Here is a 23226-nt window from a genome sequence, read left to right on the forward strand (position 1 = left end):
GGCATATTGTTGCTGTGTAATGTCACAAGCCTCGTAGACTGACAATTACTGCAACCCCCCTCCCCGATTTATGATCAGCATCACGGGCGACGGAACCTACCACGCATCCATAGCGCCCGAAGTATCGCGGAAGTTCGGCATGCCGCGGCGCGGTCACCCCTAGCCGTTTCCTTTAAGTTTAGTTCAGCAAGGAGGTAACATGACCGAAGGCGCATTAGGGCGACGGCGCGTAGGGGCGAGGGGGGGGGGCTTCAGGTGAGTGAATCTGCAACTCCGCCGTGGCTGCGCATTGCATGGATGTTTGGCGGAGGCATCGTGCGCGCTGTCACCATTAGTTCCCCTGCCATCGAATCAGTGGCGCCGACGAAGTTTGTCGCCGCGTCTTACACCGTGGACTGTGGTATGGCGGCCACGTCGCGTTCTTGGTCGCGACCAACGCAGCATGTGATTGCAGCTGAAAGCGCTTCTGACGCCGTGCCGCAAAAGATTTCGTTCGTCTTCTTCGACGCGTCCCACGTAGAGAAACGCAAAATTTCCCAAAGGTGGTGTATCACTGAGTAGTGAATAATCATGAATTTCGATCTAATATACAACTTACCTTTGTACTTTCTGTGCTTACGGGAAAGTTACGGCACACTTCTGACGCCGAAAACCGCAGCGCATTTCTTCTGGCCTTGTCGTCTCGTCAAAAGCGTCGCTTACAGCCATTCCCACAATGAGTGGCATGTTCAAGTTTCTTTTTTTTTTTTGAACGACCATAGTTTAACGGGATGTCTAGAAAAAGCAGGCGAACATACGAACACTGAGTCATAATCACGGCACAACTCTACCAGGATGATAACATATACAAAGTACGAGGCACTGTATTGACGGCAGGTTTGACGCGATAGCGTAGAGGGCACCGCGTCGCAGAAAATTCGATGTCGGCGCACGCTGTCCGCGGCGTTTTCCCACAGAATAAATCGTCCCGAACCACAAGTACGCAGGACCTCCGCGCGGCGCAAAGGCGTTACTGAACTAATTCAATTTCTCAAAAGTAAAATGCGCCAGAAAATTCGTATAAAGTCTGGCTAACCCACAACCTGCGGAAATGATAGCGTAGGACTGTAATTTTAATATACGACAGTATAATTTGTATATACGAGAAAACATAACACTTATTGTTATGCGGAAACACGAACCCAACCTCCCTTATCCTTGATTACGAGGGTATGAGTCAATGATGTGTGAGTGACTGCTTGTAGCCTCTGCTTTCGGGGGTATGAGCGATTGCTCTGCCCTGCCTTGTCGCTGGGATCGTCCCACCATTGTTTTCTGTCGCGCCCCGTCACGCAGGATATCTGGTGTCGGTGTCGCCGCCAACGGGACGCGATAACGATATCGCGTTCCCCTCTTAAAGGCAAAGTGTGGGCGTGTTCGAAGTTTTTCTTTGTTTTTTTGTTTTTGTCGTCAGTGGCTGCGGTACATTACAGCGGCTTTCAATGCAGCCGTGCGGTGTGATTAAAGAGCCCATATTCAAAAAATAAAATAAAAGTGTAAATATCATTTTGATGACGAAAAAACAAGTATCTAGCACGAATAACCGCAGGGATTCATTTAAGTCGCTTCCACGTCGAAGGTTCTGCGACTCGCAGATGCGTAACGTGAAAAATTTTTCCCCATCCTGTCCAAGCTATAGCACAGAACATTATGTCGCAAATGGTCGTTCAGGCTTTGCTATACCTGCGCTTGTACTTACCGCACTGCCGCGAATACTTCATTATAATGTAGTTAGTATGCACCATTTAAGTGTTTCCTTAGCGAGAGGCAGCATCGCAATGATAACGAAGACTACATCGTCGCGTTCCCCAATACTGGTTCCCAAATATCCTCGAGGCGCCAACTGCTTCAATTTTCCAGTGACCCTGGACCCAGTATGTGAGCTGCCGAAGAAGGCTGGTCCGTGCCGTGCCTTCGTCCCCCGCTACTACTACAACGTGGAGACAGACACCTGCGAACCCTTTGTCTATGGAGGATGCCAGGGCAACGCCAACAATTTCGAAACACTTACGCAGTGCGAGACGAGGTGTGGCGGTAAGTGCTCTCAATCGTTCATTCGATATGAATTGCATAAACTGAAAACTGAAAGTAGTTATTAAATATCTTCAAAGAAGCAGCACACACGTGTGCACAGACACACACACATTATATATATATATATATATATATATATATATATATATATATATATATATATATATATATATATATATATATATATATATAGATGTATATATTAGTGCAGAGTCATTCTCACGTTAGCTCCTGCGTAATTCAGGTATACAGTCGCGAGTGCATTTTGCAGATATATATATATTCAGAAACACAATGATGCGTAACGAAGATGGACATTAGTGAAGGCCTTTTTGATAATACAGTGCGGCTAGAGATAATATGTCTGCCCTAAAAAATACCACAAGATTTTTTATACCTTTACAAAAATAACATTTCGCTTTAGAGCATACTTATTAGGGCGTATGAACGAAAGCGCAGGTTCAGAGTGTTGGGAAGTTATATACAGCTATCGGTGCCCTTGACGCGCGTTAAGCCGCTAATCGAGAATTGAATGCCCCAACATAAGAATAAGTTAATTAACCTATTCGGGGCAAACAAACAGCAGCTAGTGCCTCGCGTTGTTGCACTGTATTCCTGCATGGACGCACATCGACAACGTAGCAAACTAAAATCAATATATTTGTGTGGACTAAATTATCGAAAGACAATCTGTTCTTAAATTAGGTCCAGTGTTGTCACATTGCTTGTCCCAGCGCGTTCAGTTCCTCAACGCTTAGAGATACGCAGACTGTTCGTCGAGTAATGCGCTGTTGCGCTGGTGTTTCTTGCGCTCTACGGATTACAACTTTAAAGGGCCTTTGACCGCATGCACCCCGGCATGTATTCAAGACTGGGCGTATCGGGTTTCCGCTCTGCACTTCGTACAATGAGACAGCAAACATCGAACGCTTTCTGAAGCCTTACCCAAGCTACCCTAGTGCAAGAGGCTCTACTTGAGAACTTGGAAAAGAAACAAACGGGGGCCTTCCACATGCGTGTCTTCAACCCCTTGCATTTCCGGATGAATTTGTTACAGCCCGAAAGGAAGCTTCACGCCTTGATCTCACGTTTTCAAGAGACACCTAACTCTTCGACGGATGGTGAATAGCAAAGTTACAATGAAAGAAACGCTCAGGAGCAGAAATTGTCGACATTGATCGCCAGACTAAACCAAACTGTAGCTACAAACCATCACCAATGTCAAAATGAAAACGTGAGGAAGGTTAACGCAGGCTGGAGACAGTTTCAGGTAATCATCTCATACGGCCTGCTGCGCTCACTCTTAAGGAGATGAGGCGTTGTAAACAACAGCGTTTATTTCACATTTGACAGCCAAGCTGGTTAACAGGGTTCCACAACAGTTTTCGTGTGGCGGCGTGCCATGGCAAGGTCGCTATCGAATGCAACGCAATGTAACGCAACGTAACACAACATGCATCGCAGACGCGTATTTGCTTTTAAACGCATTGATCAATGATTGCGTAATAAAGGTTACATTTCGCATACGTTATTTTATTCGTCAACAACCAATATGTGGCATTTTTCTACGCAGTTTGCCGTTTTTTTGTTCCTCACTTTGCCTTGCGCTTGCTTTACTGTGGAGGTCGACCAGGAGTTTGTACCTCTGCGACAATAAGGGAAGCCGCGCTAGTGCTGCAACGCAGCCTGGTTTAGAGCCGTCACTAAAGACAGCCAGCCACGCTCCTAGGCAGCAGCAGAAGTTGGTTCGCTTCATTAAGGCCGACAACTAGAAAACGCACCCCTTGCACTTCCATATGGTGTGAGTGCGTCAGCTGGTCAAATTTACAAACACCCAGGGAATATTTTTGTTAGAAGCGCGTTTTTCAGAGGCGCGAGCGACGGGCTGTAATTGGAGGCGTATTACAGAATAATGCAGCATATTAGTAGGTCTGCAATTCTTAAATTGCATTTATCGAATTATTTGTGAAGTCTAACGTTCCTCTCCAGGACCCTTGAGCTTCCCGTCGCCTATAGCAAGACGTCATGCGTAGACGCAACTGCTGACGAGATCAATGGTTGCTGAAAATGACCAAGTTCGACGGTCATCGGTTGTAAGAGCATTCAAACTTTAGGTGTGCCCTCGGCAATAAATATTGTTAGTGGTGAAACCGGCGCTCTGTATCTTCGTTGTCTCGGTAATGAGAAATCCATTTAACTAATCGCAATCCGACCACGGATGCTCTTAGCGCGTAATCTAGCACTTCCTGAATCACATGGGCCACAATGCGCCGTAACATGCAATGAAAAACAAGCGCTCGGTGCATAGCGGCTCACTTCTTGAACACCGCTATTATGGACATCGCTGGCATGCTTTTCTCGAACCATTTGCACATTCAGGGAAAGCTTCGTTAGAGAAAATCGCAGCGTCAACATAGCGGCGTCGCGTGGTATTCATTGTTATAGCTTTAAAAGCAAAGGGTGGTGCAGTTATAGAGCAAAATAATAATAAAATTACGCTTGCAAGCCCAATGCCAATGCAGTTGGTTCTACGATAACGAATTAAATGCTTCTTCCTCGAACAAATTTACCGTGGGCTCCCTTTGCTTTTGCATTGAAGCATCACGAACGAGGGACACATACTTATAAAAGATGCGTCGCTACTCTCCAGGTAATGTCACCGTCGAAGACGACTCATGGAAGAAGCACATCACGAAGCCGGGTAAGCGCACATCTTCTTTCCCTACAATTTAGGGTGCGCCGCGACGGAATCTAGTGTAGAACTGGCAGAATGTGACGTCGCTTATATTAGTTTACTGCCAGTTTTTTTGTGGTTAACAGAGATTTTATGCATTTATGGCAGATAGCTTGAATGTGCGCATTGACCTGAATTACTCATACAGGCGCACATTACTTGAACAAGAAATCAAAATGCATACAGGAATTATTACCAGAGTTTCACTAATCAAACTATTGCTTAATTACATGAGGTTTCGTTGTGCAATTTGAACAGTGAAGCCATAGAGTTTTCGAAGAACCTTCACTAAAAGAGAATTTCGAAATTATCACCAGTTTTGACATAAGTGCCGTCAAACCATGATAACACTACTCCGCAAGAATAGCAGAGTAGTGCGCCTCTGGTAGAGCTGAAGCTGGATTGTGGCACCAGATATGCGACAAAATTCTGTGCTATACGTTTCTTGTACACTGAAATTCTTTTAGAACCACTTATAACGCTTCGCTCGACTTTGCAACACTTATCAAATATTCTCGCTAGTATGTGAAACACTGACCATACCCGTGGGGCAGAGTATCGTTCGTATGTGTGCCAAACTGAACGCCCCATGCGGAGTTTTCGACATCAAAAACATTTTTTCTTCACTTCCCGGCTTGCATCAGCTGTGTTCGTTTTTATACGCGCCATCGGAGTCGTACACGTCGGCTCATTTTATATCATATTTCAGGCGTTTTTGCCAACCATATGGCTGTATGTTATTCGTACTTAATTAGCACCTTTTGTTACGCATCTCCTTCGCTCGCCGTCGCCAACACAAGGAATCTGCGTTTCATGTTGGTAGTGGCCGCTGTCGCCTAATTAACAGTTTTGTTAAATCAGTTCCCCCCTCGCCTTCAGACAGTGCTGAAATTGTCCGTGTCCACGGCATTAGTGCAGAGCCTAAAAGAAACGTGGCCGAAAGTTATCGAATGAACTTCTTCGTTATGGGGCAGGCTGTTTCACGATTACTCTGCCTATTACTTTGCTGGTTTCGTGTTCTCAAGGAACGTTAAGGTCTAGAGTTCCTAATTACCTACTTGGGAACGAAGAAATAGTTTTTCTCGGCTACCGCTGCACTGATATTGATGAGGTTTGGCACACAAAGGTACAAACCTTGTTTCTGTTCCCTTGTCGAGGACGCAGCCAAGCACTTAGTTAAGCAAACCAGCAAGTAAATTAGAAACGGACTCTGCACAGCTTTAACTTAGTTGGACAGAAAATCATTTATCTAGAACAAGATCTTGGGGCTACGGCGTCGCATATCGCAGCTGCGAGAAAGCGCTGCTGCGATTTCTGAATGCTCAGGCTATTTCTCAAGGGTGAGTGATGGTCTGTGGTATACAGCAAATAATTGGTATTACGTCGGCGGTATAAGCAGCGGACTTTCTTCTCTTAATCTTTCCCTCGCGTTTACCCTTCCCCCACTTCAGCGTAGCCAACGGAGCTCAGTCTTGGTTATTATACCATACCTGCCTTTCAATAATAATTTTCCTATCTATTTCTTGTTAAGGTTTATTGCACATAAACGAATTTTAAACCTCGTAACTGTAAGTGGATCTTCAATTTAGTTTAACAATATTGTTTAGAAGGCCTGTTGAAAATTGCTGAACTTCAAGAACTATAGGATCAGGTTTACAGCACTATAACTGCAACAAAAAGTATGTTATATTTTTGTAAACTACAGGAAATATTGCATGCAAACGGACAAATTCTTGTATCATTCAGCGGTTTAAAGAACCCCACGGATTTGAGAGTAAGACTTTCGAGGAACATTCGCGAACATTGTAACAAGTTCACGTAAGGTGTAAATTCTTGTCAGAAATTTATGCGCTTCAGATGCTCTAACATATTCAGTTTACAAGAATGGGATGTCTGGTTCTTTAGTGCAAAGTTACGGATTGTATATTTCGTGTATCCGTCTGTCATTGTTAAATTACAGGTTTTTGGCCCTGTTTTAAGATCACTGAGACTTTCGATCGGAATCCGGCTTCTGGTTCCCAAGTTTGGTTTCAAGTTTCTGTCCCAAATGTAAAACCCACATATATACCGGTGTGGCTGTGGCCTCGTACAAAGCGTTTCTGCGTTTTACGTGTATTTGAATAGGAGACTCACACTTGGCTCCTAGGTAAAACTTTCTCTTATGTCCACACATCTACATTGCTGCAGTTGCCTTGGCGGACTACATCCGCTCCAACCCTGTCCTGTCCAGGAGCGTCGGTACGTACATTGAATACTCTGAATAAGATGATGAGGATCGAATCAGGCAACATTGTTGCCCTCCAGGTAGCATGCGTGGGTTTACTGACCAGTCGCCTTCACCCAAAAAGATCACGTACTCATGCGCCGCGACGGTTTGTGAGCGGTGGCGCTGGCCAGCACTCCCAGGGTTAGTTCCTGTAGTAACACATGATTACCCCATACGAGTATATTGCAAAACAGCACCACGGCAGCTCAACTCAATATATATATATATATATATATATATATATATATATATATATATATATATATATATATATATATATATATATATATATATATATATATATATATATATATATATAAACATGGCTTTGAGGAAATCACGTTGGCCCCGGTAGTACAATGAAGAAGAATACGGCGTACGTTCAATAAGTACAGTATACTTGACTGACGTTTCGACTGGTGGACCAGCCTTTGTCAAGTGACTTTGACAAAGACTGGTCCACCAGCCGGAACGTCAGTCATATATACTGTGCGTAGTGAACGTACGTCGTACTCTTCTTCTTCATTATATATATATATATATATATATATATATGTGTGTGTGTGTGTGTGTGTGTGTGTGTGTGTGTGTGTGTGTGTGTGTGTGTGTGTGTGTGTGTGTGTGTGTGTGTGTGTGTGTGTGTTGAAAAGCTAGAGGCAGTAGTCTTTCTACGCAGTTTCACTTGGACGAATTCTTCTAGCGTGTATGTGTTGCGGACTATCTGGCTCAAAATTGTACTTGTCATCCGCATTATTACGCATGCAAGAAAGGGAGGATCGGCGCAAGGCTCCTCCCTGATGTGACGTGGACGTTGCGTGCGATGTTTAGTCTGACAACAGGGTGGGTACATTGCCAAAGGTGATAACTGTTTCCCTTGCCCTTTCGGCTGGCGCAGTAAAAAAAAACCGAAGAGCATGGAAACGCTGTCGCAACGCGCGACCGCACAGCCTGTAACGATGGCGGCAGCTGCCATGCCGAGGTAATGGCGCGAGCGGAAAAGCCAGAGGACAGTGCGCGTGCGTAAGTGTGAGTAGACGAGCAGGCATGGTCGTTGTCTTGACTACGCAAATAGAGTCACTGCTGATTTCCAAGTACTGCCACATTTAGTGAAATCAAGAGCAACAACTGCACGGCGCCCCGCACTGTCATATCTTGATCTCGCCAGCCGAGAGGGGAAGAGGAACAGTTCACATCTTTGCCACTTTGCTGTACCTCCGCCCTGTAGTCAGATTAAACACCACACGCAACCGCCGCGTCACATCAGGGTGGAGCTTTGCGCCCATCCTCACTCTCTTGCATGCGTAATCATGCGAACGATAATTGAAATATGGAGTCGGATATCTCGGAGCACTGACATGCTAGAAGAATTCTTCCAAGTGAAACGCTGTAGAAACACGAGTACTTTTAAATTAATAAAGAAATTAAATGCCGGGGTTTTACGTGCCAAAACCACTTTCTGATTATGAGGCACGCCGTAGTGGGGCTCCAGAAATTTAGACCACCTGGATTTTTTTAACATGTGCCTAAATCTAAGTACACGGGTGTTTTCGCATTTCGCCTCCATCGGAATGCTGCCGCAGTGGCCGGCATTGGATTCCGAGACCTCGTGCTTGGCAGCCCAACACCATAGCCACTAAGCAACCACGGCGGGTTTGCTTAAATTTACGAAAACTATAAAGCCTAAATTTCAACACCCGGTATATAAGGCTTATTGGTTCTGTACACGGTCTCGTCCATGATATTAAGGTATTTTTGTTTCGGCTCTTGCTTATTTGCTCCTTCATTACATTGCTAATCACAAGTCGTGTGCAAATTCCGATCGCAGCATTTGCATTGAGCCTTATGGAACTGCAACCATGTTACCCTACCCAAGTCTAGGCGTAATAAATACAAATCAACAATTATATAATTGCCAAAAATAAAACTCAGCCTAAAATATTGGTGCAGCTTTCCACACCTGAAGAAACAAGTGAACATATGAAGATGCTTTGTGATCTAGCATAGCCATTTCGAATTTGGTGTTCGGGTCTGCGAAAAAAGAGTAAACGATTCTGGTCTATAATTCAGCGACTGTTCTGCTAACTTTCTTCATTTCCGTCAAAGAAAAGCTTAGTAGGGTTACTCGTATATAATGTTGCAGTTCAGCTTTATTATGTCGATTCTCTGGTGCCCTTCAAGTTCTCTGTAGGAGAAAAGAGAGCAGCGCTAAAGCAAATATGTACGTACTGAGGCAGGAAAAAAATGGCGAGAAACTTTGAGAACGTAACAGCTTTTAATGACCGCATGTTTGGTGGAGGCTCCGGGAACGCATTTGAATGGGGCTTTCGCATAGAACGATAATTTGCAAGACGCGAGAAATTCGCAATATCCAGTGAACTATGCCGGTGACAACTGCTCGTAACACGACACATGTTCGACGTAATTCGTTTCTGATTATTTGCGCGTATTATTCCGCCGCAATTCTTTTTTAAACTTTCGTGGGATTGTGCGTTCTTCGGAGCAGGCACTCCGGTGTAGGATCGACGCTGCCAGATATCTGCGCAGCAATTTGCGTTATGCCGCAACGCTCAGGCATGCACGTGCACGTGACTCTCGCAGTGCAACTAAACCCGGTTTGCGAAGAGCCCAAGCAACCCGGTCCCTGCGCCGGCTATTTTCCTCGTTTCTACTTCAACGACGAGACCAAGACTTGCGAGCCGTTTATCTACGGAGGATGCAAGGGCAACGGTAACAATTTCTACACCCTCGAGGAGTGCAACAGCACCTGCTGGGGTGAGTGATCACTCGAAAGTGTTTTTTTTTTCACTGCGACAGCAGAATCCGGCAAATGTGACCATTTCGAAAGCCACAGAACCGTCACTGAAGCGTCACGGCTGGAACTACTTGACGTTTCGCTAGGCGATATGTGTAGGGCGAGAAAACGCGGGCGTGCAACAGTCACACTGTAGCCGATTTGACTAGGCTGCGTTGCACCTTTTGCATGAAACACGTGCGCTCGACAAAGGAAGGTGGAACAAGACGTACGTGAGTGCAATAAGCGAAACACCTGAAATACGGAATATATTCCTTTAACACAAACCCGCTCATCAGTATCACGAGCGTGGCCCCACACCTTAATATCCGTGCTTGGTAATTAAAAAAAAATTTTCAGCACTTCCCAGAAATGATTTCAAGGTTATTTCACTTCCCAGCGATGAGCTCGTGTTTATTACCAGCTGGTGCTTCTTGTTATTCATCACGATGACGATGCTTTGCATTTAAGCCATTTGATGCATTCTTATGCGTGGTCTTAAACAGCACAAATGTGCGACACATCAAGAAGGGCAGGGCAATGCACTCACATGGAACCGGCTCATTTTGTTGCGAATAAGACGATCTTATATTACATAGTCCACATATGCACTACCTAGCGACAAATAAAAAAGGTTGAGCGCGTATTCCACGATAAGCAGTGCTTCACCTTCACTGTAGCAGTCTCACTCTCAAGTGTTCGATCACTGCAGTGAGCTGCAGACAAACCTGGTATGAGGGCAGGCGGAATGATTTAAATCTACTTATACATACACGACGTGACAAGTATGTATATGCATGACAAAGTATGAACATTTAAAATAAACTATAATATCCATTAAATTGAACGCAAAGTGCTACTTTCCAAGAGTTGGCGCTTTTTTTGTATGTTGCCTTCTGTTCGCATTTTTTTTTATTTCTCAGTACAGTTTGAGGGGTATGCATCGCGGGTATATCAGGGTGTTTTTCGGACAACGAACTCAAACCATGCTAAGTCAGCGCATTTTTAAGTCGCTCCTAGAACGCTCTATCTTAGTCTGTGCATAAAAACAGGTAGCCAGTAATCGTGGGCCGCAATCATCAAACATTCATTCACTCTACAGCTGTTCGTAGGAGCATACATCAGCCAATTAGGATGAGCTTATTTCTTGCGAAGGCGGCGCGCTAACGGGAAACCTCAATTACGAACTAAGGGACTCATGAATTCGCCTGCATAATTATTTTACCCAAAGCAACATGCAGGTACGAAGTCTGAGCCTACACTGCACCTCAGTTGAAACTCCATTAATGGGTCACGTACGCTCTACGTCCCGCTGAAAGTGCTGGCTCATCATGTCGACTGTGAACGTCAACCGGTCGATTCTGTAAAACTTAATGTGCTAACCTTAGTCGAGCCACTAATTGGGCCCCCTGCGCATCCTTCAGAAGCTCACCCTATCACGTTCGAAGCTTTCTTTGTTGGCCAGAGTAGTAGTGACTGCCCCAGATTGCAATACCCTATAGGTAATACTCAGAATTCAACACGTGAACGCATCTTCCGACGTCATCGCCGCGAGCGAATTTAGCGCGGCCTTTGGGGAAATCATTCCACAGCTTGACGTGGTGTATCGTTGAATCCATGTGCATTTGTAGCAAAATGTCAAATAATTTTGCCCTCCTTATAGCTTCATATTCAAGTTTGTGTGTCTCAATGCACAGAGTTGTTTGAAACAAAGCACCCAATTTTCGTAAAACGGTTAGCCAAGTGGTTTCTTACTGTGTAGCAAAGACGCTATTAGCTGCCTTTCCTCCTGCTGTATGAAGTTATTCGCGCCTACTGCGCTATCCAAAAGGCAATCGAACTACTTCATGCCGCTAGTTGAAGTTGAACATTAAGCTACGCACAACTCTTCAGTCCACTATCTCTGCGGCATGATCTCAGAGAGGCAACGGGAAGTGTATCGCAATTTAACCTAGAAGTCTGTGAGTGCAGTTCACCCAAGAACGACGTCACTTAAAACTGTTTCCTTCTTGCATCTGTGCAGCATCCCTGCACCACTACCCCCAGGTGATCACCAGTGCCGTTGAAGTTCCATTCTGGCCTCGTAAGTATTCATTTTTTTTTCTAGGACAAAACTATTAGGTTTCATTTCGTGCATTTGAACTGTTTTTCACATGGCATATTATGAAACCGTTACGGCGGCTTCCGTATAACTCGATGAAAATTCTATATCGAGTTTTCGCGTGCGATAAACAAACCATGATTATTAGGCACGCAGCAGTGAAGAATTAAGGTTTAAATTGCCCCACCTGAGGTTTTTAATCGTGCACGTAAAGCTAAGCGCATGGCTGTTCTCGTACTTCGTCGCCATCAAAATGCAGGCGCCGCGGCCGGCATCGGACCCACGACCTCGAGCTTAGCAGCACAGCGTCATAGCCACTAAGCTACAGCAGCGGGTTCTCTGACGCATCCGCTCTCCAATTTCACTGGCGCCAGTTTTCAATGTTGCGCGCTGTGTGTGCCATTTGTACGGGACTTTCTTCTGCACGTTGAGGCCGGAAGAAAGAAGTCTTACGAGGTTCATTCTCAACGACCTTTTTGCCCAACTAACCCAGCTTACAGTGCCGAAGCAAGCATCACATAGAGGGATTGCAACGAAGCAAAATAACAGGAATTGTAGGGGTTTATGTATGAAAGATGTGGTGTGAGCGTTGAGGAGCGCCGTGGTGGAAAGGTCCGCATTATTTTTGACCACCCGGGATTCTCTAAAGTGCACCCAAAGCAAGGTAAATGATTATTTTTCGCGCCCTGCTCCCTTTTCTTGCGGTCGGTACAGCGGCGGATCAAAACCCACCACGTTGAGTTCACCACCACAACGCCATCGATACTGGGCCGCCGTGGTATATTTTTTTTTCGTGGTACTCGTATTTATTAGCATTTAAGCAATGTTTGCCAGACCGCTTTGCTAGATACACCTTTATTTACAATCAGCACTGGTCATGATAATATTTCCATTGCTTCGGGTTGTTTACCAATTGCACATCTGAGGGGTCTGCTCTTCTAGCTCAACACTTTCTGAGGCCCCAAATAAATTGTCAATAAATGCGGCCTCCCAGGGGCAGTGAGTTCGAGCGAGCCGCCAGAGAACACATTGTATACACCTCCTTCGGACGCCACCAAGAAAGCTAGATTATCGTTGAAACCACATTTTAACCGGAAAGACCCAGCACGATGGGCAAGCAATACAACACGGAGCTCACTAATGATACTTAAAACTCTACGTAGAAAAGCTAATTAGGTATGACGCAAAAATAAAATGTTTGTGTTTTATGTTTCTGTGCACATACGCATTCACTTCCTTGAATAAGCATTCCAGTGATCAGTCAGTCATGCGTCAACTAATAACGTTCTTTCTTTTTGTCCTGTTGTAAGCGCTAGACTGGCCACTGCGAAAAACGGGTATAACCTAACCAACGCTGCGGGCTGAAGTCGCAATGGATGCCGCCTCAGTTTGCGAATAATACACTCCCAGCGTCACGAATCACGCTGAGTTTATGAGTGCAGTGCGCCACCCAAAATCTGCGCCGCCACGATTCCTGTGAAGGCAGGTTATTTTTTCGCCACTGACTTTAAATCAATGTAGTGTACCTGTACGAGACACACCGAGGCAATACTGGTACGCTCCGATTTTCGAGGCAATGGAGAGAGCAGCATTCTTTTCTCATAACAGTTTGCTATTATTAACACATTAAGGTTATTTCATCCTTAGATTTCCTGCCTATCTGTCACACCAATTTAGTAAAACTATTTATTGAACTTCACTCTCTTCGCAGTGGAGTGAAGGCTTCTTTATTATTTTTTTCATTCCAAATAAGAATTGGTTAAATGTTGCAATTCTAAACTCTTCCAAATGTTCCCGTTCGATTCGCAAATTTCGCTATCCGAACCCTTCGTATTCTAACACTTCCAGATGTCATATTTGCTGATGACCTTTTTGCATTGACATGAAAAGTACAAGGGGGAGTCCTTGTCTATTCTCCTGAGCTATATCTGCTGGTGGAGGATACCAGCTCGTTCTAGTAACGTTGGTGGCCATAGCGACCACAGGTGCAACTTATACAACAGGAGTGGCATAATTATAAGCCGTATTTGTGCTATTAGCAGCAGCGTGACACGCAGAACGCATATCCGAATGAAGCGAAGTGCCGCCCTGAAGACAAACCAGGGCACGTAATTCATGTGGAACAGGTGGTGTCCAAAATATGGTGGCTATGACCCATTTCGGGTTCACGCAGTCGCTGATGGCATCTGCAGCAGACCACAGTATGACCTTCGAGATCAGTCACTGTTATTCCAAGAGAGCCGATGTTTGAGTTGCCACGCCGTGTTTATAATGGCAAACGACGTCACGTTCATTCATCGCAAACGCACTGGTAGGGATGCTATCTTTAGTACTTAAGGCATGTTACTGGTAAGTTTCCTGTAAATTAGCAGCAGCTCGTACATTTGAATGCCACACATCATGGCGCATGCGATCCCGGTGTTCCGGCCTCTTACGTTCCTTTTACGTCACTTCGCGCTCGTGTATTGCCTGCTGCCACAATCGCTATCCGCGTAATGCCGATATGAGACGCACACGAAGAGATACCCGTATCACCTTGGAGCCGCCTAAACTATTATCCACTCATGTAATAGCACAAGGAAGTCTATAGATGCGTAAATGTCTACTTTCGTGCGTTTGTGTGTGCGTGAATGCGTGCGAGCGTCTCTACGCGTGCACATGCGCGTACGTTCTAATTATACCTAGTTCAACGTTGAAAACATTTACCTGTCATGTCTTCCCAGAATTCGTTTCTTATGCGTAAAATGTCGAATATATTCTATTTAAAACCACCGACAGAGTATTGAAATACAGGAAATATACTTGAATTTCTGAATCTTTCAGAATTCAAAGGCACTTATACAACATCTACCAAGTTCATACACAAAATCTCACCTAGGCAGATGCTCGCGCATAGCGGAATTTCACCACAGTAAGGCAACATGTTATTAACACTATCGCAACGTTCTCCCCACAGTGTCGCCTCCGGAAGAATGCACCTACCCGGCCGACGCAGGACCATGCGACGCTTACATGCCACGCTTCTTCTACAACACTCTCACCAAGTCGTGCGAGCAGTTCATCTACGGAGGATGCGGAGGCAACGCGAACAACTTCCGCACCTACGACGCGTGCCAGAACAAATGCACGAAGTTCTTGGGCATCATCCCTCGCGCCTAAAAGGAAGGGATGCCTCTCCGACAGTCGCATCCACTGGCACACATAATCATCCAGAGATACAGAGACTATTGGAAGCGCTGAACATGAAAGAGAAATAATAAAAAACGCCGCCAACCCCCTAGCATTGCCGTCAGCCATTCGAAGCCAAGACGGAAGCACGAAAATTATACCCGCTGGTGCGAAGCAAATATTTTGTGTTTAAGAACACTGAATAAAACAGTCTGACCCAACATAAGTATTCTTTGTATAACTGTCAGCTGGAGGACTTGACAAATTAGAACGGATCCGATTCAGTTTATTGCTTAATAAAGCCGTCTTTCTGTAAGCCTACTTTGTTGCTTCGGTGTTAGGTGTGTATCTTCAAGTAAACTCTCAATGCTCTTCTGTCTGAGGGACCGAAGTTCAGAACCTATTTAAAGGATGGATGGTCAAATATTGATTTCAATTTACCTTCGTTTCGATGGCGATAACTTCGTCGCTCTTAGATCCCGTCAACGTAACTCTGTTTGTTTTCTTTTCATTTCAGTTTACATTTAACAGCTTCCGGTTATCTCACGATTGCGAAGAAAAACTGGAAATTACAAGACTGAATCCTGTGACGACGCGCAACTGTGACCCCTTACAACAAAAAAATCTCAAAAGAAAAGCTAATGATTGACATTAACGCATGTGAAGTTTATTTTATCAATTCCTGTTCAATCAACGCATGACCAAAGGCCACACGTTTGCTGATTTGCCAATAGCCAGGGTAGCTCGGCACAGCTCTTATCCTCAAGGCACTTACATCCGCATCGCAATTATTCTCAAAGGAGGCAAACTGAATACTCAGGGGAAGCTTAGATTACGAGATTTGAGACTTTTCCAAGACATACAAGAGGGATAAAACGGACGTTTAACAGAAAAAACTTGCGTAACTACCTTTACTATGCGAGATAAATTGTTGGAATTTCTTGATGTTGCTAAGTAGGCCTTCCTGTATGCCTTGACACACTACTCCACACATTGCTTCCTGGACGTATTTGTGCCATCGTCGAAAAACTCGCGTATCCCACGCACATGTGCATCAATAATACGTACATCACGCGCACGCTTTGATGTTTCTATGAAGGAGATATCGGATTCGACAGTATGGTATGCCCAAGGGAGTGGTAGGTGACGTCAAGTCATTACATCATTTTCTCTATCACGCCTGTATCTTCGGCCAGTGCTTCCAAACGAAGTTTCGAAGAAGCCCTAATAGCTGGGCTGTTAAGAAGCAGCGTGGCAGAGGACATGTGGTGAATAATGTAATGACATGGATGCTGAATATCTGACTTAAGCTTCAGGGCTTAGCGGCACCTTAAATATGTCCTTTGGAGATGTAGAGACCATTCGTTGAATTCAACGTGCAGGTCTTTATATGACTTGTTCTGAAGGTATCTTCAGCAAAGCGTATACATAAGTGGTGAACGCTGTCTATCATCTTCAAAGCACTAGGCGTAGCAGCATAATAGGCTATGGCTACGTCGTTAAGGTGTTACCGTATGAGACTTTTGTACAAGCTCAAAAGGCACCTTCTGTCACTTCCGCATGATGTGTGGGGCAAGAGCTTCAATAAGTTCATTCTCTTCAGGCACTTCGCTTTCATATAATTCAACTGTAGGATAACAGTAAACTGAGAGTCTGAAATGACGCCTAAATATATATGTTGTTAGCTCTCAGACAGCCGCTCTCCATTAACTTCAGTAACAAGGCCTTGAAGCTTACCTCTCTTATTCGAGAAAAGCACACACATGCTTTTCGAGGGCTTGATTTGAATCTAGTCTCGTCCGCCTGCTTAGAAACCTTTTTTAAGCCAAGCTGCACTTGTCACTCACAGATATTAAGATTACATTATTTGTAACCCATTTGGATTTAATTCACATACACAAGATGAAACAGTGCGCATGGTATGACAGTTTGGAGCGGGTTCATTTTGACAATAAATAAAGTACAGCTCAGCAAACGACCTTGGGTGCACCAGCCGCCTGCGTAAATCGCCGATAGAGGACGTTACGAACTTAACACGGAACGTGCGATCAGAAAGGTAGCTGTTAATCACGATTAGTAAGTAGCTTCGGACTCCCATTCCAACCAAGCCATGGAGACTTCCAAAACGCCAAGTTTTGTCAGATGCCTCCTCCATACCTAAAGATACTGACAAAAACTACTCGTGCACAAAGGCATTACGGATATTTGTCTCGATGTGGACAAGGTGATGATCTGTTGCGGATCTACCTTCCCTGAAGCCACGCTGTAAGACATCGAGTATTTTGTCGCTTTCAAGAAAATGGATGAGGCGCCCGTCAATTCTTTTCTCAAGGAGTTTGCACCGAAAAGTTGTCAGAACTATATGCCTATAAGTAGTGGCCAAAGAAGGCTCCTTGCTCTCTTTGGGAATAGGAGTTAGGACTGCTTCTTTCCAGGCGGACTTAATGTGGCTGGCAGAGAGCATGGAGTTAGAGTGACAGTAGTGTTCTGTAGGATTCAGGGTGTAAGCGTTCGATGATTTCATATGGTGTTCTATCAATTCCTGGAGCGGACCTGTTACAACAATCATCCAAGCTTGAAACTCCGACATGCTAAATGGACTATTGTATGCTTCATTGGCTTACCCTTTCTGACACAGAGGTCGTAGCTCTGCTTGTCGCTGGTATCTTAGGAATGTATCCATGTAATGGGCTGTACTGGAAATATGCTCGAAATGTGATCCTAGACAAGCAGCCTGGTCCTCAAGAGTGCCTCCTTCAGTGTGCACAGTTTACGGACGAGTTTACGGACGAGTTTCACGGCTTTTCATTTTGTTTACCCTTTCCCAGGCTTTTCTATAGTCTGCATAAGAACTAATGTTGGAGAGGTATATTTGCCAGCTTTCTTATTTCGGACGGCGGCGCGTTTTTCTGCCTTCCGAATTTATTTTCTTGAAGCCCATAATGTTTTCTGTAGTCGGAGAGTCACGGAGGTGGTTCCACGTTTCATTTCGTTTCTTTCGTGCTTCCCTACATTCGTCGTTGCACCAGGCAACACGTTGTTTAGAAGGCGATCAATTTGTTGCTGGATACATATCGACGCTGCATGCGCAATAAATGCTGTTAAATAAGCAACTGCATCATCAATACAAAGCATACTAATGTCCTCCCAGATCAAATATGTCAGCTCTCCGTATCACTGCCAGTCCGCTGAGTCGACTTTCCGCTGGGGCCACATGTGGAGAGCATTTGTCCCGTTTTGCTAAGCTTAACATAACGGCAAAATGGTTACTCCCGTACGGTTTCTTAACCACCTACCATTCCACGTAGAGTGAGACTGGGCATGATGAAATGCCTAAATCAAAAGATGAAAATGTGCTGTTTGCCACGCTGTAAAAAGTCGGTTCCTTGTTTAGCAAACATGCATCTGTACATACGAGGACATTTTCTATCAAGCGGCCTCTAGCATAACATCGATAGTCACACCACGAGATATTTGTGCATTTAAATCTTCAAAGACAATGTAAGGCTCCTGAAGTTGTGCAATAAAGCTTTCGTATTCTGTTTTGGGGAGTTGGTAGCAGGGCGGGATGCATCAAGATGTAATTGTTGACAGCGTACCAAAAAGCACTGCTCTGAGTGCAACTGCCTGAAGAGGCGCTTGCAGCTGTAAAGGCTGGCAGGTGACGCCATTAACAAATATTATGTCGACACTGCCCGGTGAGGCGAAAGCACCGTTACGGCCTCTCCGGTAGATGGCATATTGCCGCACAAACTTTGTGTGCCTACAATTTCTTGAACACACAGCAGCCCTGGATTAAACTTGTGTAGGAGTCCTTTTATGCTATCCACACTGTGGAGTAGACCCCTGTTATTCCACTGCATTACCTGTGTAGCCATACTGGAAGTGTCTTGTACTGCGTGTCAATAAATAGAGATCAAGTTAGCTCACGAGGCCTGTACAGCCACCGTGATACGATATAGTTTTTTTTTTGTCCCGGCGCGCTCCACAGCGTAACGCCGTTCCATCTGCGTCTGAGACACCGGATGAGTGTTGGTTGCATTCATCGCCTACTGAAAGGTGCTGGATAACGTGCGCTCGGCGGACGTTATCCACTGTTAGCGCCCTTGGGGATTTTTCGGCCCTGTCTGCAAAAGCAGTAGCCCTGGGAGCGGCGGGCCCGGTGGTCTGCTGGCCATTCTAGGCTGGAGGTGGAGCCGCACTTGATGCTCCTGCCGGGGGAAGGGCTGATAGCGTCACCGCTGTAACCTGTGACTCGGGTGGCCAACGAATGATGTGGCGCTACGTCCCTGCGCATCAAATCACAGCAGCACAATTTTGACTGATTGAAGGCAGAAAAAAACTTGCGCGCTTCTAGAAAATAGATGTTTAGTTTCACTTTGAGTTCTATTATCTTAATGAAAGAGAAGCTTTCTGTGCATCTTCCTTCGACTTTCCCACTGACTTTGCTGCTGCTGCTTTTATCTGGCACAGCACATCGGGGGTAGAGTGTGTGTATATATGACAGGATGGCGGCAGAGAAGAAAGGTGACAGGAGAAGCTAGACAGGAGAAGCTGACAGAGAACCTTTGCGCCGCATCGAATATGCACAATGACCACTAAAGCTCTCTGGGCGTCGCCACATTAGCTTCTTGAATGCTGTGATTATCGTGACGCCCCTCAAAAGCATTGCAGAGACTGCCGCGCTTACCTTTCTACTAACATGCAAGTCCAGAGGGAAGCTAGTTAGAATGGTAGAGAGGAGGGAGTTGAGGAGGCAAAGAATGGGTAGAATTGATGTAGTCACGAAAGGAGTAAGTAACAGACTTGCCACTCTTCACTCGCAGTTCCCATAAAAGGGGGAGGCGACGTGAGAAAGCAAGGAAAGGAAACACTACAGTGGCTGCGGGCAAACGGGATAAATTTAAGTTCGAGGTACGTTACGGTAAGTTTCTGATATTTCTGAAAAATAAAGACCATGCAAATTTCTAAACCAACAGCCTACGCAGGGCGTGCAGAAGCAGAACCGCATTAAAGGGCATCGTAGGGTCTAAGCGACACTATGGAAGCGGAAACACATGAAACCAACACGTCTGTGTCCGTCGCCCTAGCTTTGCTGCAATGGGATTGTGAGAGGTCGCAGGTTTGATCCAGACCGTGGCAGTAGCATGTCGGCGAGGGGGAAATAAAAACGATCATGCATTTCAGAAGTCAGAAGTCGTTTCATTTGGGCACTAAATGAATCACAAAATTTGTGTTTACAGAAAAGGTCTCATATTCAAAGACCGAATCGGGATCTTTTAGATTTAGGGACACGTTAAAGAATAGCACGGTGTCAATTGATCCGGTGTCAATCCTACTGTTATTTTGGCACATACAACCTCCCAATTCAATTAAAGTTTAATACATTGGCCACGATGCCTTGCGCTATGTGAGGCAATTGCACGTGGTCAACTCTCAGAGAAGTTATGAAGTAAGTTAGTTACTTCGGGTTTAATGGCGCAAAAGCCGCTGCATGACTTCCACTCGCCAAGCAGGGGTCTCATTGTGTGTGACTTGTTATTTTTGCAGGAGTCCCATTCTAGTTGCCACTTTGATACCAGGGCCTTATGAATCGCTCGGATACTGTCTTTGTATGGAAGTTTTGTTTGCGTTATGCCTTCGTGCACTGCCACGAACGCGCGTCATTCACCTGCTTCATTCCCCGATATTCTAACATGGCTTAGGACCCAGCAAAATCGTATGGTTCTTTCATATTAATTATAGGCCACCATGTTCAGGATATCGCCAAGAAGGGATTCAGAGGCGGAGTTAAGGTTTAAAGCTCTGACTGCGCTTAACGAATTGGTATATATGATAGCATTCATATGCTTGTCGGTGGTAATATTTTTTGCTGCCGTTCACATCGCATAAACTTCGGCGGCAAAGCCTGATCAAAAATTATTTATCCGAATGCTATTTTCCCAATTTTTCGTTATGATTCCGAAACCTATGTATTCTTGTGTTTTAGAGCCGCCAGTGTAAAATTCCGTGTAATTTTTAAATTTTTCTTGAACACCTCGTACAAGGGACCGGTATACACGCATTAGACAAGTTCAGTCACATCCCCAGTGCTTGTGCGATAAAACCTTGAGGATATTTAGTGCTTTATTTGCTTTAACTTTAGTTCTGTTAATGCGGGCCAGGAAGTTCAGTTTTGTGTCAAGAATTACGTTTAAAAATTTGTAGTCTTCTTTGACCGGCAGCATTGTACCATGCAATATGAGAACTGGAGTGCAGTGTAACCCTCGCTCCTAGGAAAAGAGAACTGTAACCGTTTTGTGACTTGAAAAACGGAAACCATTTTTGTCAGCCCATTGTGTCAGATTATTTATGATTACTTGTAGTTGTCTTTCGCAGGTGGGTAGAATGGAAGCGCGGCAAGCCACTTCCAAGTCGTCGACATATATTGAGTGCATAACGGAGGATGGGATGATGTTATTAAGACAGTTCATTTTGACTACGAAGATTGTCGTGCTCAGAATGCGACCTTGTGGAACGCCATTTTCTTGTGTAAATGTGCGCGAAAGTATTGTTTCGAGACGTACTTGAAATGTTCTATTTCACATGAAATCACATAGACAATTTAGAATTCTGCCGCGAATTCCCAGGTGTCAGCCAGGTGTCTCAAAATTTCGTATCGCCACGTGGTATCATACGCTTTTTCTAAATCGAATAAAACAGCGAGAGAGCGTTGTTTGTGTAAAAACACGTCACGTATTTCGTGTTCTAGTCGCACGAGATGGTCAGTGGTGGAGCAGCCCTTTTTGTATCGACACTGGTGCATGTCTATTAGGCTTCTTGTTTCAAGAATGAATGTAAGTCTTATGTTTATGATGCTCTCATAGGATTTGGCTAGATAACTTGCTAGTGCAATGGGGTATAGCTGCTAGTGGATGTTGCGGGTTTACCTGATTTTAGAAAGGGCACTACTACCGCATTTTTCCAATCTGTAGGCATTACCCCACACTCCCATCTCTAGTTGAAAAATTTAAGAAGGGCCTCTACCGATGCTTGAGATAGGTGTGCCAGCATTGTGTAGTGGACACTGTCAAGGCATGTTGCCGTTTCTTTACCGGCACGAAGAACTCCGTTCAATTCATGTATTGTGAGGGCGTTAATATACATTTCAGCTGAAGCCCCAATGGTGGGCAGTCTCTGTTTCTCCGCCGACTCTTTATATTTTAAGATTGAATTAGGGTGGTTTGCTGAGCCGGAGACATTGTAAAGATGTTCACCTAATAAGTTGGCCTGGTCCTGTAGTTTTGTTTGTGTGCCTGGACATGTAAGTAGTCGTACAGTGTATGATGAGTACTCTCCTCTAAATTTCCGCACCTGGTTCCACATTCGTTTTGATGTTACCGTACTATTAATTGAAGATATGTATTTTGCCATGATGATTTCTCCGCCTGTCTTTGAATAAATGGTGCTTTGGTTTTGGTCTGTTTGAAATTTAAAAGGTTCCTATAGATGGATTACCTCCGTAGGATTCCCCAGGCCTTATCGTCGGTGCGCTTCTTTGTCCAACAGGGGCTAAGTTTTTTGCGCACAATACCCGATGACTGAGGTATCACCTTTTCTGCAGCTGAGATTATGACCTCAGTAAATCTTCTGTTAAGTTCGTGAACGCTTAGGTCTGGCGAATAGACATCTTACAGTTTCACGTTCTCCATAAAAACCGGCCAGTGAGTGAGCTGTAATTTCCATAGGCGCGGCCTAGTGCTCAAAGTTAGTGGAGATGATAAGTGTTTAATGAATGCGGCTAAGAGATCACTACCATATGACGTGTCGAGGGCTTCCAATTTAAGATCATTCAAAAGAGATCGTGAGCTAAACGCTAAATCTAAACAACTAAAATTGCTGGAAGTTGGTGAAAGGTAGGTCGGGTACGTGAATTTAAAAGGCAGATATAATTATATAGAATAAAATCTTAAACCAGCTGTCCTCATTGGTCAGTTTTCACACTTCCCCAAAGAGTACATTGAGCATTAACATCCCCTACTAAAACAAATGGTTCTGGTAATTGATCTGTTAAATTTTCCAAGTGTTTAGTGGTAAAATGGGTGTGGGGTGCA

At 44.7% G+C, this 23226-nt stretch overlaps 1 protein-coding gene across 1 annotated transcript in view; it reads left to right on the forward strand.

Moving 5' to 3' along the window:
- Positions 1 to 23226, forward strand: part of LOC142588719 (uncharacterized) — a 144252-nt gene that overhangs the window by 45248 nt on the left and 75778 nt on the right. The window contains exons 17-22 of the mRNA XM_075700534.1: positions 1900 to 2073; positions 4724 to 4774; positions 6995 to 7045; positions 9672 to 9845; positions 11888 to 11947; positions 14922 to 15118. Coding sequence (XP_075556649.1) covers positions 1900 to 2073; positions 4724 to 4774; positions 6995 to 7045; positions 9672 to 9845; positions 11888 to 11947; positions 14922 to 15118 — 707 coding nt within the window. The remainder of the gene's footprint in view (positions 1 to 1899; positions 2074 to 4723; positions 4775 to 6994; positions 7046 to 9671; positions 9846 to 11887; positions 11948 to 14921; positions 15119 to 23226) is intronic.

The sequence above is a fragment of the Dermacentor variabilis genome, chromosome 7 (genome assembly GCF_050947875.1).
Source record: "Dermacentor variabilis isolate Ectoservices chromosome 7, ASM5094787v1, whole genome shotgun sequence".
NCBI lineage: Eukaryota > Metazoa > Arthropoda > Arachnida > Ixodida > Ixodidae > Dermacentor > Dermacentor variabilis.